This window comes from Chenopodium album, chromosome 3 (genome assembly GCF_948465745.1).
Source record: "Chenopodium album chromosome 3, dcCheAlbu1.1, whole genome shotgun sequence".
NCBI lineage: Eukaryota > Viridiplantae > Streptophyta > Magnoliopsida > Caryophyllales > Amaranthaceae > Chenopodium > Chenopodium album.
Genome location: NC_137836.1, coordinates 67,067,659 through 67,092,390, shown reverse-complemented (window position 1 = coordinate 67,092,390; position 24,732 = coordinate 67,067,659). Strand labels below are relative to the sequence as shown.

The following is a 24,732-nucleotide window of genomic DNA, read 5'->3' as shown; positions in this document are numbered from 1 at the left end:
AACAATAAGGTCTAATAAACTCTCCAACACAAATCCCCTTTAATACCAGCTGATTGAACCATTATCCTACATTTCATTTAGGTTTTTTTTAAAAAAAAAAAAATATTTTATTAAGTACGAAAGTCTTATCAAATTAAAACCTCACAAGTCAATTCAATTTAAGGTTGTACGGGTAAAGAGGATTAATGGTAGATACGTCCAATATGTACTGCTGATAAAATTGGAAAACCAATATTGAATCACAAATCACTACGCAAATGTCATTCCTTTTTTTTTTGGACCCGAATACAACGGGAACTAATAGAACAATGCAATGTCATTCCTAAAACCTATCAAAACCAGTAAAAAAATGTTTAATTCACAAAGGAAAAATGAGTCATCTACTTATCATAAGCCCAAAAAAAAAAAAAAAAAAAAAAAAAAAAAAAAAAAAAAAAACTCAACAAGGTACATTGTAAATTTGTATTTATTCAGACTTAATATATACAGTACAAACCTGGCAATGCAGCCAACTTCTTGTTTGCATATAACAGCGTCAAATCGACCAAGTATTTATGTCCTACAAAAATTTTCAGCTCACTAATAGGTTAAGCTAATCATATAACACATATTCGGCCAACCCCCTCCCGTACCACTGTCCCAAAAAAGAGCAACCTCGCTAACAATTTCAACCCCTTCAACAAATAAAAAAAAACGTAAATTATTTAAAATCCAGGAATAACAGATCGAGTTTTCTTCTTTAGCTGCATGAGAGATCATGCAGTTCAGATTTTGCTACTTTGTTTATGAAAACCAAGATTATCTATCTAGAGGCACCAGCTGCAGCACGTTTGTCACATTCTCCTTGCTCTTCTTTGGAAAATTCTTCTATTAGTTCCCGCTGTCTTGGGGTCAAGCTCCTGCCAATTGTTCACCACCCACATAACACCCTCACATTAGATAGGGGATAATCTATTGTTAAAGAATCCCTAAAACACATGTAAAATCTACAAAAATCATCAGCATTTGAAAAACTAAGCCAACTTACGTTGGGATGCTGACATTGAAGTGCACAAACTGATCCCCAAATGAGGCAGAGCCCCTTGCTTTAATTCCTGCAAGAATCACATAACGTAACAAGATTTCAGGGTACAAAATTTCAACATGCATGATGCCACACAGAGAGCTCAGTAAACCTAGTGGACGGTAGATGTTAACTCTATCTTTGAAAACCTCCCCTGCCGTACCGATGACCAGATTCCTAAAAACTAGAGGTTAAATAAGTTGGGAATAAGATATAGCTAGAATGTTATTAACAATTTAACACAAATTTAAGCATGAAAGATATTGCCTAGAAACGAGATGGTGCAGCAAACTTGTCTATTTCTGAATAGTAAATTAAATTTTACCCTATATTAAAGTTAAGACTTGAGAGACTGCACTAATATTTAAAACAACAGAGTTGAGCTACTACTACTACAGTTTTGTATTATATATTTTGCAAAACATATCAACAGCTTCCTTACATGATACAACAACCATCCATGTTCCTCAAACCAGAATTACAAACCATACAAATTAGAAATCGGGGAAACCATATGGGATAAAATTGAACACGCAAAAATGCAAAATATAGCATTCAGTTATGCCTTCTGCTCACCTTTTTTCTTCAGCACGACCTTCTGATTTGGTTGGGTCCCAGGACGAACCTTTATCAAAGAAAAAGAAAAAAAAATAGAGTTCAATATGAATCTTCACTGCCAACAAAACTTCAAGACTCTACAAACAAAGAGACATTGCACAAACCTTAAGAACAACATCTCCAGTTAGAGTTGGAACCTGGATTGTCCCACCCAAAATTGCCTGCACAAGGGATTCAGTTCTCAAATATTAATAATATAACCTTCGGTAAGTCAAACAAGAGGAGAGAGTTTCATCACTGATCATAATAAAGACTTGGTGTCGGGAATTACTAACCATAAGTTGGAAAGAAAAAAAAAAAAAAAAAAAAAAAAAACACATGCAATCTGTTCATGTTCATGAAGATGTAAAAGTGGGTCATGGCCACAGACAATCCTTCCATCTTTAGGCTATATAATTTTAAATAAATAGTCTGGCTTTGATGTTGCATTAAACATGATCTTGAAGTCTAAGGATTGGGATTAGAGTTCCAGGAAGGGGTACATCATACAAATGATACAGCATTACTCCCTAGTCACGTCCCTATGACGGAACTCTGGATATAGGAATGACAATGTTTTACCTTTCACAGTTCACGTTACTGTAGTGTTCATGAAAACTTCAATTTACCCTTCACTATTTTGGATTTGTTGCAAATGCATTTTGTGGGGTTCTGATGATGCAAGGAGAAGAAGATTCTATATTGCTATTCTTTAGCAGAATTTGCGCATCTTTACAGGAACTACTAAGTCATGCAATTTGATGTGTGATACAATAACTTATTGTTATGCTTCCAAGATGATCCAAGTTAATGGAAGAAAGATCACAAATGGTTTTGATGCGGAACAAGGTGAAGAACATACATCTAGATGATATCTCAATCACTTAAATGTTCTAACATTCATATCGAATCAAACAAAGGTGTTCTTAATCTCAGAAGAGATGCTTAACAATCCTGCTTTAACCAAAAATTTAATAAAATATTGCAACCTTAAAATTTTTATTTTATTTTTAAAACAAATTGCAACCTTAATTTTATTAAGCCATGTAATCTATCAAAAAACACTTCATCCATCTTATATATTCAACCTAATTCTTGTAGATACACAATTTAAGAAAATATTGAAAAAAGTGAATGATTGTAAGATAAAAGTGGGATGAAGCAAGAGAAAAAAGAGAAAATACAATAACACAGAGTGTCGGTAAAAGGGGCAAACCTAAAATACAAGTAAGAAAAATGAGTAGAACAAAAAGAATGGAGCAAGTATATCCCAGATAAAGCTACTAACCCCCCTAGCGTTACTATAGAAAATTCGTACAAAATAAAAATAACTATGCTAGTCTAAATTTTTTGAAAAATTATACATCAACTAATGCTAATAACAATTATTTTATTTGCAAAGAATAAATAATTCCTCCTATAACCCTCTTAGCCTCTTCTAATAAGAAGCCACAAAAGAACCTAGCTCAAATATGATCATAAACCCATTGAGTACTTTTAACCTGAAAGCAATCATCAAATGGCATCATACAATCTGTGGCCAGATGGGAGAAACCCAATATAACGACAATCAAATAGACCGAATATTACTTTGACTTGTTCTGAAAGCTGCGTAACATCTTCAACCAACCTTTATCGTACGCACCTTTTAGTGCGGCACCATAATATAAACAAGTCAAGCTAAAAAATTAGACTTGGGTAGGTTTATTGATATCGTACCAACTAATTGTCATCCTTGTGGCGTAAATTACTCATTCAAGTGTTACGAATTAAGCCTAATTTGTAAAGATGTTGCTGAATTAGGACAGCTGTAATCCTGCTTTTATATTTAGTTTTCTTTGTTCTCCGACACATACAACGCTCAACACGGGCTACAGTGCTACACGGCTCCAGAAAAGTGTTGGGACAAGTGTCGATATCCAGTTCACCGTTGACCCAATTATCTTCTTTGTAATTACAGACCTAGTTTAGACCAAAAACCTATATTTAAAATTCATAAAATGGAGGACACCTACAGGCAATAAAACGATAGGGCTTATAGAAACCTGAGAGGTGCTTCTCCACAGTGGATATATCCACCATGGGCCCATGGCTGACATAGCAGCTATTTCACGAGAGCGAAGAAAGAGAAAGAGGGAAGAAAGCTTTAGTGTTGTATTTAATTGATGATGGGGCATGGAAATTGATCTAGATTTAATTCTCAGATTCACTACATTTAATTGAATGGTGGGTAAAACAGAAGTAGGCCACGTGGCTTTTTATGGAGTAGTTTAATTTATTTTTACTCCGTGTATTTTTATTTTCCATGTACAATACTTCATCCGTTTGGAATTAGTTGCAACATGGGTGTGGGCACAAAGATTATGGAAAAGGGAGTTAGTGGGTTTTAGTTCCCACCATGGGGTATGAGATTAGGCAAAGAAGCCCTTGTGTAATAAAAAGGGAGTGCTGGTCCCCACATGTGCTACTTTTGGTATTTTATTAGGAAAAACTTACTAATTAGTGATGTCGCAACTAAACAAAAAATCCATTTTAGGGAAGTATTGCATCTATTTCCAATTGGAGGAAGTATCATTCTTTTAATGCTTGTACTTATGTTCATCTTATTGTTTTTAAAATTGTACTGTTTTTAAATAATATGAATGTCCGGATACTTCATATGGTAGCAGTATCTAAGTGCGTCGAAGTGTTGGACAATTTTGGAGGAGTGTTTGATCCTTTGACACCATGTTAGACACGACATCCAAATCCCAGTTGAAGTAACAGAACTATATTCTTTTGTTGTAAAAGCAAAAGAAACTATTCAGCCAAAAGCATAAACAAAATGGCAGAAAAAGTGAGAGCTATTTACCTGGGTGATACTCAAAACAGCATCGACATGAATGTCAGATCCTTCTCTTCGGAAAACTGGGTCTTCTCTAACCTGGGGTGCAAATTTGGTAAGATCATTGCAGCAGCAGAAGTAGCAATGGCAACAGTAGATCCAGGAACAAGAATTAGCAAGGATACCTTAATGACAACATAAAGATCACCTGGCCCGTATCCATCAGGATCAGCTCCACCACTTCTAGATACCTTGATTGTTTCATTAATATCCACACCTGTAAACAAACCAAAATGTCAATATTGGTATGGAGCTGGTTTCCACGACATAAAAAGAATGGTTATCATCCAGCCTCCAGCTGGCTGCTTCTAACCGAGCATATAATTTCACACCACCCATAAGGAGACATGGAAAAGCCATAATGACGTATCACTTTAAAATATAAATAAACAACTTCTTGTGTTGATTTTGAAATACCAGCCTAGCTACTCCATCCAGAGAGTTATAATACCACAGAAAACACAAATATAAGCAAGTTGCAATAATATATACTACCTCCGGTCCAATTCACTCGCAACAAAGGACAACTTTGAGGTTCCCAAGTCAAAAGATCTTAAGTATAGTTAGTGAAAGGTAAGGGAATACACTTAAGGATTAATCCAACCCACAAAAAAAAAAAAAAAAAAAAAAAAAAAAAAAAAAAAAAATCAACTACAATTAAACTAATAACCCACCACCATTAGGACCACTCGCAGCACTGAAATACCCACCACCACCACCCAGTAGCACCGCACACACGATCTACCACCACCACTGCACCCACGAAACCACCAGCCGATCTACAACCACCATCGAACCCGCCGATCTGAAACCACGAAACCAACCCACCGAACCTGCCTTCTTGAAAAGATTCGTCCTCGAATCCAATAGGACTTCAACGATGACGCATAAAAAAAAAAATCACAGCATAACAAACCGCTAGCTTCTTCCCAATGTTGCATATACCCATATTTTAGCATGCATGGAGAAGTTATGTAATCCTCCTTTGGAGTAAACATATGTAAAGACTATACCTTTGTCAATTGTTCTAACTTGGCCACAAAATCTGGAACACACAGACTTGTAGGTCTCTCATATAATACAACAAAACATTTTACCGAGTGTTAGGAGACATTGGTTGCTCCTCAATAATGCAGCCTTGGTGCAATTCCATCACCATATCTGATTCTTGATGTAGATTGTCATTAACATTAAATTCCTTTCATTTTTCACCGTAGAAAATAAAGATTCCAAAATTTGTCAATATCTACTTTAATATTTTTGCTAAACTCTTGGGCCCTTGGCTTTAGTTTAATTTTTTTTACTAAAGTCTTGGCTTTAAAGCAACCACTGTTTTTCACCACTCCATAGCAAAATTTGTGAACGATGAAATCACAATTGGAACAAGTCCATAACCAATAAAATTTAAATGCTCGAACAATTTCTCCACCACATCCCTAAACTCATAGTTACAAAATAATCCACCAAACTAGCTAATATTAAAGTTAAATTTATCCCCATCTTTGGTCTTACCCCAAAAGCCCATTATTTGCCAAGTTGACGCGAATTGGCAACCCAATATTGACCCTCAAAAGAAATAGCAGCTAACAATTCTTTTTTTTTTTTTTCTTTTTTTATAAACTAAGATCGTGTAAGTAGGAAGAACTCACAATTTTAGGCTCTTGATACCAATTTGATGACTACACGGAATAATCAAATTTGGTTCATGTTAGCCGACCCCACTTTTGGGATTAAGGCTTTGATTGATTGATTGATTGATTTACCAATTTGATGTGGATATGAATGGATGGAAGGTTGTATATAGATTTAATGGTGGAAAATTGTAGGATAGTGATAGAAGGCAACAACTTCTAAGTTTGATCTTTTATGGTAGAAAAATGTTGGATAATGATAGAAGGCAACAACTTCTAAGTTTGATCTTAAAAGCAACAATCCTAAAACCCTAACAGCTACTTTAAACCTTAACAAAATTCTCTTCATGCCAAAGATCAACAATCTACTTTTTATTTCATAAAACATCCAAGATTGATGACATTTAACTAATATATATAGGAAAATAAAACTAACCTAAGTGCCTTGCAAGCAAACTAAGTAAAAGGCCCTAATAAATAATTGACGACCCATGACGTCTTAATAACTAATTAACAATAATTTGGAAGCCAAAGGCCCCACTAATATTCCCTCTAATCCTATTTGTTCTATCCATTTGGAATCTAGAGACTATTCATATGATAAGAGGATCTTCTAAGTTACTCTCAGGGGTCGTTTGGTTGGTAGAGGGGAAAAGGAAACACATTAGGAAAGGGAATGAGAGAGAAAGGAAAGCAACGCCTCCATTTATAATGTGTTGTGTGTTTTATTAAGTAAGAATGGGAATCAAATACTTCGTATGAAGCACCAGCATTCTCCACCACCAACATTGTTCTCTAACACCACCATTGCAATTGTTAGTCCTCAAGCCTCCAACACTGTCACCCCTCTATCCTCTATTGTCGCATCGTCCGACTCCAACACCCACCACCCGCCGTAGCCATGCCATCCTTCTTCTCTCTCTTTTTTTAATTTTTATTTTTTTTTTTCATAGATCTCGTAGTTTGTTTGTTTTTAAGGTGTTAAGGGTTGTTTATTTGGGTGTTTGAGGTTGTTTATAGGGTGGTTTGAGTTGTTTATGGAGATGGTTAGGGTTTTTTGGGTGGTTTTCATGGTGGTTTTTTGGGGTAATAGGCGGCGGACGTGGTGGGTGTAAAGTTATTTTTGGGTGGGTTTGGGTGGTTTCGAGGATGGTGGGTTTTTTTTTGCTGGGTTTTGGGTGGTTTCGGTAAGGAAGGGTGGGTTTGGGTGTGGGTGGGTTTTTTTTCCTTGGTGGTTTCGGTGGGGAAGGATGGTGGTTGTGCGGTGATGAGTGTTTGGGCGATGTTTCCGGTGGCTAGGCGGTGATTCTGGTGGCGGTTGGGAGGTGGTGATGATGTGGCCGATGTTTTTGGTGGCTGGCTGTGGTGTCAGTTGGTGTTTTCAAGGGTGGTCAACGTAGTTAGAAAGTTGGTCAAGGTAGTTGGCTAAAGAAGAATTTGGGGGTTTGGCGGGGGGGGGGGGGGGGGGGGGATGAACACAGAGGAAAATGGGGTAATGGGAGGGGTAAAGGGAATGATTGAATTTGTCTATCAAACATCAACAAAAGGATTTATGGTAATTGATTCCCATTCCCTTTGTTAAATACCCCCAACCAAACGGCCCCTCAGTATATAAAACAAAGCATTGGGTTTTATAAGATTTGTCACAATGAGAAGTTTATTAATATTCAAATTTTACATCTTCACTAATATGAAACTAAAGAAATTTATGGTCAAAGTAATTCATTGACAAACAACAAGGGAGTATTAAGACAATAATAAAAACTCACTTAACCCCCACTTAAGAGTAAGGTAAAACCAAAAGCATACCAAAATAAAGCAATTAGTTATAAGCAAGGTCACTCAATTATAATGGTACATATTATATATATTTATTCATTTATTTTGGTAACAATACCCTGAAAACTGGTTTATATAATTTTCAGTTTGTTGTATTAAAGCCAAAGACTATTAGGTTTCAACCCAAAGTGATTTGATAGTGTACCAAGTCATCATTGTACTATATTATGACAATTTTTCTAGTCCAAGAATCTGCATGATTTTATAAGTTATCTTTCCTTTAAAAGAACAGGTGCTGGATATGAAAATAAACAAATATAAACAAATAGAAGAGATCCACTTTTCCATCTCTCCCCTGAGATAAGCTGAGAGATGCTTACAGATATATACATTGTAGCCATCTTAGCTTTGAATTACATATAGCACACAACCAACCCACAATCCAAATCCCAAATGCACATATTATCAATAATATGGAGACTTGGGCAACAATAATCATCCATAACACCCCTAACAATAACAATAACAATAATAATGGATAGGGTCATATAACATAATTAAAAGAAACACATAACCAGCTACAAACAGAAACATGCATAATCTGCTAATCAAAAAGAAGCTTTTACCAGGAATGATGTCTAGTCGAACAGACTTTGATCCCAGCACCACTCGATTACCATTGCAGGACTTGCAATATGTCTGTATGCCACATATCAAAAGCAAAAGAATTGTCAGATTCAACATATTATTCACCACATACAAATGTCTGTATGCCACATAGCAGGGAAGGTACTAACAAGATATTTGATTGAATCTCAAAAATGGTTAACACCAGATAAAGAAAAAAAAAATCCAGCATTTTAGTGAAGACATCCCAAATATGTATGCAGCTTTCAAGGTATGGACTGGTAATTCATCAGCAAAAAGGATGCTCTAAGAAGAAACTATTAATGACAAATAATAGTATACAACAGCATGAACATATTTAGTTGTAATGCGAACACTACTTGAGAATATTGTTGCAAGTATTAAATATACATTTTGGCATTCTTATTGCTTGAAAGATGGGTATCTAGTTATGTAGCAACACCTTGATAGCCTCATTTATCAATTGTAGGATCTTACAAATCTACAATCCGATTTTACTGATTCAATCCTACTTCCCTCATCAATCCAACCAGGGATACCAATCCTAACAGCCTTGGTTGCAACTAAAACCTATTTCAAAATTCAACCGTTTATCCATATTCAAGGCGTTGGTGAATTAATACATATGAGAAGCTCAAATCTTTATGCCTGATTGTTCGAGTAGGTATTGTTCTTGAACGTTTGATTACAAATAGCTTTGAGTCACATCAGCAAGCAAAATTGCATCCAGAAAGGAATTGTCATAGAACAGAAATAAAAGGTGCAGAATACATACAGATTCTTTGATGATTGATAATATTGAGACATTGGGGTTGAGGGAGATATATTTCATGTTTTGGCTACATGGTCATCAAACTTTAAGGAAGTTTTGCAGCCTACTGCAGAGTGCAAAAACCATTGAAGGCCTAAAGCCCCTATATTGCTGTTTGTATATAAGCTACAGGGATTAAAAATAAAGAGGGTATGCCTAAAAGAAAATTGTAGTTAACACGCAGGCAACAGGTTTAACAGGTTTGATTCGGAGATTAGTCAATTGCCTCCGTGTGTTCTTTCAGCATTGTATTTCACTTTCTAGATAAGGAAGTCTCAAATTAAATGCATCACTTCCCTATTTAGTTAATAAATTCTCTCTGTCTCTCTCATGTCACAGGGGTCCTCTTTCTCTCTCTAACTCTCTCATCTCCAAAAACTGCATAGGTGTTTTTACAAATGCTGCATTTAATTAAACGGAAGAAGTATAATGTTTACAAAAGTTTTTTTTTTTTCTAAAATCAACAAAAGCATTTAATATGCCATTAAATTCAAATTTTGCTGATCAAAAGTAATCTAAAAGGTGGGAAACATGATTATAAATGAAGTTCAAATTTTTTCATTCCCTACATCTGACAACTAAAATGGGACATTAGGGAGTACAAGTCAATGGTTTTACTTAAAATTAAAAAAATTCAGAAAATTAAACTTATCTACATAACATTCAAAATTAGTATTCCTATTTCATCATATCTCTTTGAACTTCCTCAGTTCAAAATCTTCAATATCGATATATTAAAAATTAGGAAATTTTGTCTAAAACCACCTGCCAAATACTAATTTTTGTCAAAAACCACCCAAGAAAAATATGTTGCCTAAGACCACCCAAATAATAAATTTTGTTGTCTAAGACCACCTAGATCAACTTTCCGACTGACTTCAAAATCCGGCATTGACCCAGGGCACATGACAAGCACGTGACTCCCTCCCCCTTTCTTTTTTTTTTTTTTTCTCTTGAATTTTCTGAGCATTTTTGCCTTGAATTTCTCTCTCCTCTCTCTTCTCTTTCCTCTTCTTCTCCTTCTCTGGTCCTCCTCTTCTCTCTCTGTCCACCAACAACAATGGCGCAACACCAACAACATCAACCAACCACCACCAACAACAACTGCCGCAACAACAACAAAGCCAACAACCAACATAGTCAACCGCAACTACAACAACGGCGTAACACCAACAAGGCAACAACAACAAATTAAAGCCAACAACCACCGTCACGAGCCAATAACTTACTATCTCTTGTAGATCTTGTTTTAATTTAGGTTAGATTGTAGATCTAGTTAATGTTTTATGTAATTGTGATGTTAGTTTATAAATATTATTAGATAATTGTATATTTATATATTTTCTTTATTTTTTGTTTGTTAAATATCGTTGTTTTTGTAGATCTAATGGTTTTAATTTTTTTGTGTGGTATTTTTCGATTTTATTGTGTTAATTTTCTTATTTATGGGCTTATTTGTTACGATCCTCTCATTGAGGCCACAAGAGGGTGGCTCTTGATTGCGGATCTAATGATCCATTGCAAGGAATGGGACTTGAGTCCCACATCGGTCATATGGGGGACTAATGTGGGATTTATATAGGGCAATGGGCTCTCCTCCCCTTGAGCTAGCTTTTGGGGTGGCTCTCCTATTGTCTTGTATCATTATTTTCGTTTCTTAGGTTAATTTTCGATTTTTTTGGATTGATTTTCATTTTAATGGGTTAATTTTGGTTTTTGGCAATAATTTTTGGATGGTGGTGGTGTTGGTGGTGGAGTGTGGGTGTGTGTCACGGTGGGGAAAAGGCTGGTGAGAATGTTGGTGGGTAGGTGATGGTTGGGGTCGTTGTGTTGGTTGGGTGAGGCGGTGGTTTGAGGTGGAGCTGGTAGTGTGGGGTGGGGGCTGGTGGAATGGTGGTGATGTGTGGTGTCGGTGGTGGTGTGCGGTTGTGTGTGACGGTGGGGAATGGGCTGGTGGGAATAGTGGTGGGTAGGTTGGTGGTTGGGGTCTTTGTGTTGGTTGGGTGAGCTGGTGGTTCTGAGGTGGGGCCGGTGGTGTGGGTGGTGGTCAGAAAAATTCAAGGGGGGAAAAAAAAGAAAAGGGGAGGGGGGTCACGTGGTTGTCACATGCCCCAGGTCAACGCTGGAATTCAAAGTCAATGCCGGAAAGTTGATCTAGGTGGTCTTAGACAACAAAATTTTTTATTTGGGTGGTCTTAGGCAACATTTTTTTTTTTATGGTTTTTGACAAAAAACAGTATTTGGGGGTGGTTTTAGACAAAATTTCCTAAAAATTACGATGGGTTGTGTTTTAAGAATATCATTGTTGGGTTATTCTTGAAAAGTATATTCATAAGGATTTTATCCCAATAAGATAATATATTACGGAGTACAAATGAAAATAATTGTCAAACATGGTTCTTGAAAATTGTGACAAAGCTAAAACAATTACTTCCTCCAATTCACAATAATTGCATCATATTGACTTTTTCCACTTCATATTGATTTTGCCCATGTTTAATAACTAATACGAAGTATGTAACAATAAATAGCATTACATTAATTGTTGATTGGTTAATCTCTATATATTTAATTAAAACATTTTTTTTATGATTTTGTTGAAATATAATTATAGATAATTAAGTCAAAGCATTGCACTGATAAACATGCATGATCAAAATGATGCAACTATTGTCCCGAAGGAAGTTGCTGATAAGTTTTTTATGCCAAGTAAAGTTACCAAACCAAACTTATCATCAGAATACCACACAAGTTTCCAAAGATAATAAAAGTTTCTACAGCAGAAAATAAACAATAATTACATGGCAGAGACCAAAAAATTAAACAAATTACAAGCATTCTTACAACATTTGAACAGAACATCATTGGTGAATATCTTGTAATGACATGGCAACAAGAGTACATATTTTCCATGACATGAAAACAGGAAAACCACTTCAACACAACAGTTCAAAATCACACAAGAAAACAATTAAGTATGGCAATGCTTTATATGTTAACATTTATTATAGCATTATTAAAATGCAGCAGGGAGGGTGTAAATAAAATGATATCTTCATGAAGTACAAACAAACTTATTTTCAATTATCAGCTGATTTTTTTTATTAAAAAAAAAAGGCATAAGCAAGGGGGGGGGGGGGGGGGGGGGGGGGGGGGGGGGGGTGACATTAAATCTATATAGATAACCAGTGCATAAGCAAACCAACAGGAGGAGGAGGGGGGTGACATTAGATCCATTTAACATGAACCATCTCGGCATAAAGAATCAGCTCATAAGTACTAAAATACAAATATAAACAAAAGGAAACAGATTGTACCGTATATGTTTTCCCAGTTCCATTACAATTAATACAAGTAGTCTGAAAGGCAATTGGACCTTTTTCCATAAAAATCTGAAAATCAGAAATACAAAACATCAGGATTAGAGATTGTAATTTATGTACTATAATCAGATAACGAATAATATAAACATTGTGCTTTATTTCACAGACCATGCCTTTCCCTCTACATCGTTTACATGTCTCAGCTATGTTACTCGGACACGCCATTTTTGGCCTCATACCCGGGTCAGTACGACCCGACACGGACCCGGGTATGAAATCCGTTCCGGACACTCCGTTTGGCTCTCGGGTATGGCATAGTTGTCTTGGAGCTTCAAAAATAGCAGGGAAGAGCTTCAAAAATAGCAGGGAAGAGCTTCAAAAATGGCGAACAGTAACACTCAACAGAGGAGAGAGGAGAGAGGAGAGAGAAATAAAAAATGAATGGTTGAGTCTTTTATTGGACCCACACTCCACTCTCTTTTTACAGAAATTTCAACATATGCTTTTAAAATTTGGCAGTATCAATAAGAGTTTTGGCAGTATTAGACTATTATATTAGGTACTTAGGTAGTAGACTAGTAGTAGTACTACTTTTCGTTAAAAAAAAAAATAGTATTACTATACAGAGTATATTATACAGTCTAATTTAAAATAAAAATTGCAAATTTTTTTATGGGGACTTGCTATGATTATCCTATTTTTTTTTTCTTTTATTGTCGTATCCGTACCCAAGTCCAAAGTAAAGACGGTGTCCCCGTGTCCTAAATTTTTGAAAATGACGTATCGGACACTCGGATCCGTACCAATATCGGATACCCGTACCCGTGTCAATGTAACATAGTGTCTCAGGTTTGGTTCCAGGAGGAACACCTGTTCCACCTAAAATAGATAACAAAAGACAAATATGTAAGAACTGGAGCAAGCTGGAAAAAAAATATACAGTTTTGGAGATAAAATAAATAAAATAACAGAAAGATCTTGAAAATATACATTACTGGGGGAAGGGGGAATTAACATACCACAAGCTTCACAGTTTAAAGTTGTTTGATATTTCACTGTTTTGGAGCATCCCCGAACAGCTTCCATGAAGGATAATTCTAAGGATAATTTCACATCTTGGCCCGTTTTTTGCGTGAAAATGTCAGAAAACTGCTCCACAAAAGGTAAGAACATCACTTTTGACATTGCTGATATAAATATTCTCACATTCTTACTTAGTATTCAGATGAGACATGTAAGTAAATTCCAGAAGCATGGGTGTAACCAGAAATAGCTAAAAATGAATTACAAAATGAAACCTCCTTGCCACCTAAATACATGCTACTAAGCAGCAAAAAAAAGGCTCAAGTCACTAGATGCAATTATTTCATGCTTAATTGCTTAGAGGCAGCCAAAGAGCCCCAATCTAATTTTCTGTTCAATTAAAGGTTGCAACAAACAGATGGTTGTAGACAAAAACGCTGGGAAAAAAAACCATTAACAACACAATGCCAACTTGCCAAGTGCAGCCTGCCCTGATTAGGTCTAGATATTAAAAAAATGTAGCAATGCCCTCAAAGCTAGAAGCCAAAAGTCTCATATAAACACAGAGCATGAAATTAAAATAAAATAAAATAATAAAATGAATGATAATATCGCACTCCTTCCAGTGGACTATCAACAAGTAGGCAGTTTAAAATATTGTGCAAGAATTCAGAAACCAAATTTGGCTATCTTTTGGTATTTTCTTGGTTATTTTCCTCAGAGCATCAAAAATTCAAGTACTAGAACTTGCTGATGCTACTTGACATAAGTCCAGGCTATCACAGAGACAAATTACTAATATCAATTGATTGCTAATGCACCTTAAATATCAACTCAAGCACTAATATGCTCACATACTTTGGTTTCCTTGCTTAATGGTGGATGGTTCACCAAACAATCCAACACCAAGGACAAAGAGAGAAGAAAAAAAAATGACAAAGGGGAGAATGTGGAGAAGTCACCAACAATGCCATTTGAGTGTGCGTATTATTTTATATAGAATTTGTGTATATTATAACTTTCCCAGGCATTAATAAATTCAACTAAAAACAAACTCTGCACATTTGGTTTGCAAATATGCACATGCATCCTTCATTTCAAATACAAAAATGGTGTGAAAACGAGAAGGCAATTCAAAGGGTGTTAAAATGAATGTCATTTTTCTTATAAATAAAAAGGATAGATATGTAACATTAATTTATTTATTTTTTTACTAACCAAAAAACAATTTTATTTTATTCAAATAAGGGTGTTAAAATGAGAAGGTTTATATGTGAAGAATTTCGAAGAGAATGCGCGCATATTTTGAAAAAAATTCAAATTTCTTTGCCTCAATTTACGTAAGCATCGAGCATAGTATGCATAGATTTTGAACTTTTTTGAGTTTTTTGCTAAGAAAAAGAAGTTCAACTTAAAAAGTATGCACATTAAAAAAAATTAACATCTCCCTCTCTCACATATCAAGAATCTTCTTATAATACCCCCTCCATCTTTTTAAATGCAACACTTAGACCCACGTAGAGATTTATACGGTTGAGATGATTTCGTTCATATATTCTACAAGGGGGATTTGTTGAGAATTCAGAAAGATTAAAAAAAAAAAAAAAAGGTAAGGAATGTGAGTAAAAAATTAAAATAGGTGTGGGAAGGGTAGGATTGGAGACCATGTGAGGAGATAGATAATAATCAACCTCTTAATATAGCAACACATACCAACAAATTGCAAATTCACAATAGCCAAATAAAGATCAATATAAAACAGTTAAAAGTAAGAACATAATAACATTATGCAGAAAAGTTTGATAGCCTTACGTTGAAAGGATTGAAATTAAAATCCTTAAAATTAAAACCACTGCTCTCATATGAACCAGGACCACCGGTTTCTTTGCTTTGTACAAATGCATCATGGCCCATCTAAAAAAAAAAACATTAGTTAGTTCTAAAAAAAACAAACAAGGTGCTCTACTTAAAATTAAAACAATATAGTCACATGATTCACAATATTACCAAGGGTGGGGAAATACCGAAATAAAGGAAATAAGAGTAGAGACAGAGAAGGAATTGAATCAAAACACCCAAAATTACCCACCTCATCTGTTTTGAGGAAGGGAGGGGTATATACTATATATTATATGATTTCATTATGTTTTTGTTCAAGTAAAAACAAATAAATAAATCAGACAGCAAGAAACAGCTACATGACCTACTTTTCCACCACCGGCCACCACCATGATCAGCTTTCTGCCTTCCTGATCACCATGGGCAGTACATACAGCTACCCGACAGGCCGACACTATCTCAAACCTCCCTATCCCACAACCCACAGTCCATCACCACCTATTTCCCTCACCATCCCAATTAAATAAATACGACAACAACAACCTGCTAGAATCCCACCACCGACCATGGTCGCCTTTCTGATCACCATGGGCAGAAAACACATGCCTTTGTATGCTGAGTCTTTAGCTCTTTATTGCTTGAATTTGGTTAGGGGGGTAGCAGAACTCCAAAAATAAATGGAAAAGGGTGGGTGGGATGAGATGAGATGAGAATCAGGTTAGGCGATAGCAAAATCTCCAAAAATAAAGGAAAAAGGGAAAGGAAATGTTAAAATAGGTTTAAAATCAAATCAACAAGGCTCTAAAAGAGATGTGCCTGCATTGCAAAGAAACCGTACAAGCATTTCCTAAACATATACAGCTTACATGACCTCACGTACAAATATAAGTTCTATACAACGTTAACAAAAATATCTTCCACCAAGTGTTGTCATGCCATACTCAAGAATCAAGAATTAATCTGTAAGAGCACCCAATGTGCACAGCTACCATGTTCTAACTCTTATAAGCCTATTAGACTATTATTGCACAAGAATAAATGTATATAAAAAGTTGAAGGAGGTGACTCCTTAAAAACGTTTATCCATAAAAGAAAGCAATCAGTTTACATCTAAGAATTGTTGCCCACACCTTGTCAGCAATCGATAATACTAAGTGAGCTTGCTTGCACAAACCACTATATCTTCATTTGTTTCAAAACACTATCAAAAGAGAGTGTAAAATGAGAAGCTCAAAACACTGAAGACATGATAAGATAAGGAGGAAAGGCAAGATCCCTTAAAAAAAAGGAGGAAAGACAAGATAATAAGGGCATTAGTGAAATAAGCAATTTCATAATGATTTCTCGCGACATTTTAATTCTGGATAGAATCTTATCCTAACATTTGGAACATAATTCTAAATAGTTGTATTAATTAAGCATACACACCCAAGCCCCAAATGAGGAAGAATATAAACATCACAATTTCCAAGGGATAAAACAGGAACAATTGCATCTGATACACTGTCATGTATTGCACATTCTTACTTACCTGATCATAAGCTGCGCGTTCTTGTTCGTCTTTCAAAACCTATAAATTGACATAACAAGATATTATGCACCTGAATAGATATAACTCTTGTATAGCAAGCTGATACAACTATAGTTTAGGACACCAAAAAATACCTCATGGGCCTTATTGATCTCCTGAAACTTTTTATCAGCATTGGGATCGTCTTTATTCATATCTGGATGATACTTTTTGGCTAACTGCAGCACAATTCAACCCAACAATTGAAGAAAGTACAAATCAAAATAAATACTAAGTACAGAGAAAAACAATGATGGGTGTCATCAACTCATCAAAGCATTCATACTTATCGCCTTCACTTGCAAACTTTCCACTTTTCTCGTTTGTACACTCTTTAATTAATAGAGAAGTACAAATCATTGAATTGTAACATCTAATGATGTGAGGCTGAAAGCATACCCCATAGAAAGCTTTTTTGATTTCGGATTGAGTTGCATTCTTGCTCACACCGAGTATATCGTAATAATCTTTTGACATAACACCTATCAAAAGAAACAATCAAGTTGGTATCACAAAACTCTATTCAAAGATTTTGCACATTACAATTTCTATAACATCATTTTTTTATTTTAATTTTTTTGCATAAGAAGTTATGGCCTAACCTCTATAGCTCTACAACACAAAACAATCAAATGAATGTATTGCCTCCGTTTCATATTTTTTGCAACTTTGTAATATTTTATATCTTACAAATGATACCTTAAAGTATCAAAAAATATGAAACGGAATTAGCAGTAAAAATGATTACCCGAGCCATGAATCGATCTTGTAGCACCAAATACTCCAATTGAAACTCCATTGCGCAACCAGCTATTGTTCAAGGTATCATTTTTACTAAAGGAGCTGCCAAGAATCCTATTTAATCCACCAATAGACGAAGAAAACGAACGTTGTTGAGCAGCAACTAACAGTTCATATTCCTGATAACAACAAATTTACACAAAAATTGTCAACCCCATTAAACAAACACAAAGCAACTAACAATTCATATTCCTAAAAACAACAAATTTACAGAAAATTCAACAACCCCATTAAACAAAGAACAAAAAATGATAAATTTGAGGACAAAAAATGATAAATTTGAGGTCAAAAAATGAGTAATGCACAATAATTCTTAAACCCCAATTAAACCCTACTCGATTGCAATGAAGAATAGGAGATATCAAGTAGTTCCGGCACAAAGTGGTAGCAGTTCTTGATGCTCTTCCTGAAACCCTAATTACGGACATCTTCAACGGCTTCTAGTCTCTGAAATTCAGAATCTAGAGCGAGAGATGGAGGTTTAACAATGGGATTTTCTCTTATGTAGAAAGATCCAGAAATACACTCAAGAATTTTGTTTATTTATTTATTTAATTTACACCTTGTGTTATACTTAGCATTCTCTTGCAAGTAAATAATGCACATTCTTACCAATACTTAGGGCCGGTTCTCGTTCACTCTAATAAGTTCAGTTCAATTTCTTAATTTCCTTCTCTCACAAAAGATTCAGTTCAGCTCCAATGAGTTCAGTTCAGCTCCAATTAGTTCAGCTCAGTCAATCAGAACAGGCCTTAGTAACACATTTATAGTATTATGTTTGTCAATGCATGTTTTAACAAGGAAATTTTGTGTAGAACTACCCTAAAGATAAGGTCATTTGTGAACAACTACCCATTTTTTTTACGGCTATTTCACCAAATGCCACTGAACAATTTAAAAATTCACCAAATGCCATCGGACTTTTCAGAATTCACCAAATGCCACCCAGTTTTTAAAAAATTCACCCAGTGCCATTAATGACCAACGACCGTGAACTCCGTTAGTAATTAGGGGTTAATCATGACACGTGTCATGACATAATTGGACCATTTATCTTAATTCATAAAAATAAAAAAATAAAACAAAAAAAAGTTAAAAAAAATATACAAAAAATACTAATAAAAAAAAATTTTAAAAAAAAAAAAAACCTCAAAATTTTCCCAGCCACCCCGACCACCGCCAAACCCTAACCCCTCCCCTCATCTCGCCGGAAAACGGTCGGTCACCACCGAAACCACCAACAATCAGTCGGCCGCCCATGTAGCTCCCCACCTGACCCACCGCTGACCCCCAAAACCTCCCTCACAAACTGCCCCGACCCCATAAAACCGCAAACACGAGCAGCACCCACCCCAAAAACCACCCACACAACCGCCCCGACCCTAATAACCACTAGTAAAAAGCCCTTCCTCCCTTCTCCCACCGTCGAAACGACCGATTTTGAGGGTGGGGAAAGGGAGGAGGGGCTTTTTACGAGTGGTTTTTGGGGTCGGGGCGGATGTGTAGGTGGTTTTAGGGGTCGGGACGAGCAGCGTGGGTGGTTTTGGGGGTCGGCGGTGGGTCGGGTGGGGAGCTACATGGTCGGTCGGCCGATTGTTGGTGGTTCCGGTGGTGACCGGCCGTTTTCCGGCGAGATGGGGGGAGGGGTTAGTGTTTGGCGGTGGTCGAGGTGGCTGGGAAAATTTTGGGGATTTTTTTTTTTTAATTTTTTTAACTTTTTTTGTTTTTTTTTTTAATTTTTATGAATTAAGATAAATGGTCCAAATATGTCATGACACGTGTCATGATTAACCCCTAATTACTAGCGGAGTTAACGGTCGTTGGTCATTAATGGCACTGGGTGAATTTTATAAGAACTGGGTGGCATTTGGTGAATTCTGAAAAGTCCGATGGCATTTGGTGAATTTTTAAATTACTCAGTGGCATTTGGTGAAATTTTCGTTTTTTTTAATTTGTTTAAAACTACCCGCAAGTTTGGAAAAGTTTGGGTAGCACTACCCACTAACGTTTTTCGTCCAATTAAAACGTTATTTTGGTCCAATTTTTCACTTTTTTCAATTACAATAGCCAATTAATACTAAATAAGCAAAAACCCCAATTCAATTAAACCTCCAAACCTTAGAAATTAAAATCCCCAAATAATATATACTCATGAACCCTAAAATGAATTATGATTAAAACCCTAATTAGGTTAATTAAAGTAGATTAAAACCTTTATACAAATTGGGAGAGTTAATTGGGTGGCAAAAGTGAAAAAAATGAGCTCCGGTAACGTCTTAATTGGACGGAAAATGTTAATGGGTAGTGATACCCAAATATTTTCAAATTTGTGGGTAGTTCTAAACAAATAAAAAAAATTTGGGTAGTTGTTCACAAATGACCCTATCTTTAGGGTAGTTCTACACAAAATTTCCTTTTAACAATTAACATCTTCAATTTTAAATATTGTAAAATTATAAAAAGTGGATATTAGAGCATCAGCATTCAAGAGGAAGCAACAATCATTTCCCAATTTCTCTCTCCTTTACTCCACTTGACACATCACACTCTCTTTCTTCCACATCACTTCCCACTATCTCCATCCTTGTACCTATCCTCTTTCTTAAATATTTTCAACATTAGAGCATCAACATTCATGGGGCTCCCCATAATTTCTCTCTCCTCACCTCATTAGTCTACATCACTTTCCAATGACTTCATCTCATACCCTTCCCATTTTACATTTTCATACCTACATTCATCAACCTCCCCATTTACCTTTTCTCTCCTATATTCCCATACCCCACCACCTTTTTTCTCCCTTTATTACCACTAGTCACCTCAATGTGTTGAACTTGAACTTCATCTTCATCTTCATCTTCATCTTCATCATCAACCAGTGACTGCGTTGCATATTGATAATCAAATGGCATGTTGGTGTTATTCCCGTCTCCTACAGGAGTTGTGGGATGTGGCTGAACTTGTGGAGATGTTGGATAAATTGTACCATGTGAGGAACTTTGTTGAGTATTCTGATTCATGAATGCTTGGAACATAGAAAATAATTAAGGATTGTTTAGCATGTTTGGATCAAAAAAATTATTTGAATTTTGTTGAGTATTTGGATATGATTGGTAATTTGGATTTGGTCGGTAATTTGGATTTTGCTGAGAACACGAATTTGATTGGAAACTTGGGTTTTGTTGGGAATTTTGATTTCTTTGATATCTATTTCCATAATTAGGATGATTGGGATCCATAATTACCAAATAAGATTGTAAGAAATATTTTTAATGAGAAATATAGATTTTATGATTTTTTAGAAGTGTTGAAAATATATCAATATTAGTCTCTATTATAGAGGATCAAAAAATATAAGCATAGGTATTTTTGTAAACAAAAATAATTAAGTAATAAAGTATAATCAACAAAAAACGGTAATATTACCGTTGAGGTAAGCCAAAAATATTTATTCCTCAACGGCAATATTGTTTCTTCAACGGTCATTTTTCCAATTTTTTGTTTTAAAAAAAATAAAAAAAAAATATTAAAAAAACAAAAAAAGAATGGTAACTTGTTGGCAGACAAAGTAAGGCAAATGGCCCCACAAAAGAAATCAGAACCATGACAACAAAATGAGTCTCCCCATTCATATTCAATGAAAAGGGAGCAAGCCACATTGGTTGGGAGGTCCCCATTTGTTTATTTTCTCAAATGGGGCACCAATGTGGATGCTCTTAATGAGTATCCTTTCCCATTTACTCTCTCCTTTTTACATATACCCCACCATATATTCTCTCTCCTATTTAGAGCATCAGCATTCAAGAGTAAACAACAATCCTTTCCCAATTTCTCTCTCCTTTCTTTCACTTGACACATCACACTCTCTTTCTTCCACATCACTTCCCACTATCTCCATCCTTTTACTTATCCTATTTCTTAAATATTTCCAACATCAATGAGTATCCTTTCCCATATACTCTCTCCTATTTACATATACCCCACCATATATTCTCTCTCCTATTTACACACTTAATTATTATTTTAGTTTGTAAAATATGTTTTATTATTATTATTATTATTATTATTATTATTATTATTATTATTATTATTATTATTATTATTATTATTATTATTATTATTATTATTATTATTATTATTATTATTATTATTATTAGGAAAATTTCACATTTACTACCAGGGAAAGGACCCTAATTCACATTTGCTACCCCTTTAATTTTTTTTTTATTTTACTACCACCTAAATTAGAGTTTTTTAAAAATCACTACCACTTAACGGAATCCGTTACGGTTTCCATTAAGTTTATTAAAAAAAATAAAAAATAAATTAAAAAATAATTAAAATAAATAAAATAAACCACCCCCCTCCCCTGCCACCCCTCCCCCTCCCCCTCCCCTGCCACCCCCTGCCCTCCCCCCTGCTGGCGACCGGCGCCCAGAACTTCAGCCGGCGCCGGCCCGTGCCCACCCCCTCCCTTTCCCCCACCCCTACGCAGCCAACGCGAACCCCCCTCCCTTTTTCCTATTCTCGCTGCCCCGACCAACCACCCCGAACCGAAACCAAAACCACCCCCGGAATCCGCCCCAACCCCGTTCCCTCCACCGAATCGACCCCCCTCCCCTTCCTTTACCGCGTTTTCGGCCTCCCCTAATCCTAAACCACCACCCCAAAACCACGAAAAACGAATTAAAGGGGGTTGATTGGTTTTCTCGTGAGGGTTCGTGGTTGATCGGGTGGCTAGGGTTTGCGATTTAATTTGTGGCTGGCTGGAGAACCTCCGCGCTGATGGGTGAATAGGGTTCGAGCTAGGAATGGGGCCATTTTTTATTTGTGGTTGTGTGAAGGTGTTCGCTGGAACTGGGCTGGGAAAGGGGTTCGTTCTTGGTGGTTGTGTGAAGGTGAGGAGGTGTTGGTGGCGTTTGGGAAGGAGGTGGGCTGCTGGTGGAGTTTCGCTGCTGCCGTGGGATTCTTTGGGCGCCGGCGTTGATGGGAAATGGAGGTTGGATGGTGGCAATGAGGGTGGTTGAAGATGGAGCGGTGGCGGTGAGGTGGTTGGACGGTGGTTGGGCTTCACTAACGGAAATAGTAACGGCATCCGTCAAATGGTAGTGATATCTAAAATTTTGGGATTTGGGTGGTAGTAAAATAAAATAAAAAATTAAAGGGGTAGCAAATGTGAATTAGGGTCCTTTCCCTGGTAGCAAATGTGAAATTTTCCTTATTATTATTATTAATCAAACAAAATACGTCAGCTAATACATTTTCACATTAATATAAAAATTAGTAAAATACGAAATACATGAATTAAAAGACATAAATTAAAAATATGAAATACACGGATGAAAATAAGCAACAAAAATAACACACATAATTTAAAATTATTAAAATGCTAATTTTCAACCGAGCTCCTTAACCTTGCCCATATATGCTCAACCAAGTCGTTCTTTAATGCTTCATGAACTTGTCAATCGCGAATCTCCCCTCTTGAAGCTATCAATCTACTAAAATTATTAGGATCATACTGCCCCAGAAGTTACGGTAAATGTTGTTGCATTTCAGGTTAAGGACAACCCTGGCATATTTTCAGGCTGTTCTTGGGCGAATTCAAGTGGATCTTTATAGTTTAAATATGTATCACGCTCGTCTTCAACTATCTTGTTGTGGATGATGATGCAAGTCATCATGATTTTCCACATCAACTCCACACTCCATGCCAAAGCAGGCTTCCTAATTACTGCAAACCGAGCTTGTAACACACCAAATGCATGCTCAACATCCTTTCTAGCACTCTGTTGACGTGTAGTGAACAATTTATCCTTTAAGGTTTGGTGGGACTGCAATAGCATCTATGAATGTCGACCATTTTAGATAAATCCCATCTGTGAGATAATATCCTTTGTTGTAATTATTTCCGTTAACAGTGAACAGAACTTGTAGAGCACATTTATTTATTATATCATCAAACACCGGAGAATATTGAAGTGCATTAATGTCGTTCCAGGATCCAGGCGTCCCAAAGAAGGTGTGCCAAATCCATAAATCCCTGGAAGCAATCTGATAAAAATAACAATCGCCGTTTTAGATCTTCCTTGATACATTCCTTTCCATCTAGTTGGACAATTTTTCCAGACACAATGCATGCAATCAATGCTGCCCAACATGCCAGGGAAATTTCTATCCTCCCCTTCTCTTAGGAGGCGTTGGATATCTTCCAATGTTGGCTTGCGAAGGTACTCATCAGTTGCAAATTGAGCAATTACTCCGTCGACAAACTGTGCAAGACATTCTCTAGCAGTGCTTTCACCAAGCTTCAGATACTCATCTACTTGATCAGCAGAACAACCATAAGCTAACATACGTATGGCAGTTGTGCATTTCTGAAGGGGTGAAGCACCAAGATGCATGGTAACATCTGGCGTTGTTGGAAGTAACGGTTAGTTGCACTTATGTGTTGACAATGCGAAGGAAAAGGGGTCTTCGCATACAAAACCTTCTTCGAAATGTGGTTTCATCGTATACTGGTTGGTCACTAAAGTAATCTGAAACTAAATTGTCGTGAGCCGCTTCGCGATTTCTCGCCATAGTTATTCTTCATTTTCTTTTACGTTTTTGTTTATTTTGCTATACTGAATTGTTTACAGCAGTGGCGGATCCAACGAGGGTTTAGGGGGTTCAACTGAACCCCGTTAGATCCGAAAAAAATTAGGAAAATTATTAAAAAAAAAAAAAGAAAAACTATATATAAAGTATTTGAAACAAAGAT

At 36.1% G+C, this 24,732-nt stretch overlaps 1 protein-coding gene across 2 annotated transcripts; it reads right to left on the bottom strand.

Moving 5' to 3' along the window:
• Positions 1-448: 448 nt before the first annotated feature.
• On the bottom strand, positions 449-18,520 carry LOC145624057 (chaperone protein dnaJ GFA2, mitochondrial-like). Of its 2 annotated transcripts, XM_081676995.1 has the most exons (17): positions 18,305-18,520; positions 17,917-18,088; positions 17,568-17,650; positions 17,264-17,347; positions 17,130-17,168; positions 15,572-15,673; positions 13,756-13,885; positions 13,586-13,615; positions 12,905-12,939; positions 12,731-12,805; positions 8,581-8,653; positions 4,670-4,761; positions 4,512-4,583; positions 1,786-1,842; positions 1,640-1,688; positions 1,028-1,094; positions 449-899 (listed from the first exon to the last, which is right to left on the bottom strand). In XM_081676995.1, the coding sequence occupies exons 1-17, from the start codon at positions 18,395-18,397 to the stop codon at positions 803-805; spliced, it is 1,350 nt and encodes a 449-aa protein (XP_081533121.1). In that variant the 5' UTR covers positions 18,398-18,520; the 3' UTR covers positions 449-802. The 2 variants fall into 2 exon arrangements, with proteins under 2 accessions (XP_081533121.1, XP_081533120.1); XM_081676994.1 differs by lacking the exon at positions 13,586-13,615 and having other exon boundaries at positions 12,905-13,065.
• Between the last annotated feature and the right edge of the window lie 6,212 nt (positions 18,521-24,732).

Bases quoted from the DNA above. Each gene is read 5' to 3' on its own strand.
- LOC145624057 (XM_081676994.1), bottom strand. From the start codon at position 18,397: ATGTCCGTAATTAGGGTTTCAGGAAGAGCATCAAGAACTGCTACCACT. The intron at 15,674-17,129 runs GTAAGTAAGAAT...TTTTTTTTTTAG, and splicing joins AACGCGCAGCTTATGATCAG to ATGGGCCATGATGCATTTGT. The intron at 13,886-15,571 runs GTAAGGCTATCA...TTTGTGGAGCAG, and splicing joins TTAATTTCAATCCTTTCAAC to TTTTCTGACATTTTCACGCA.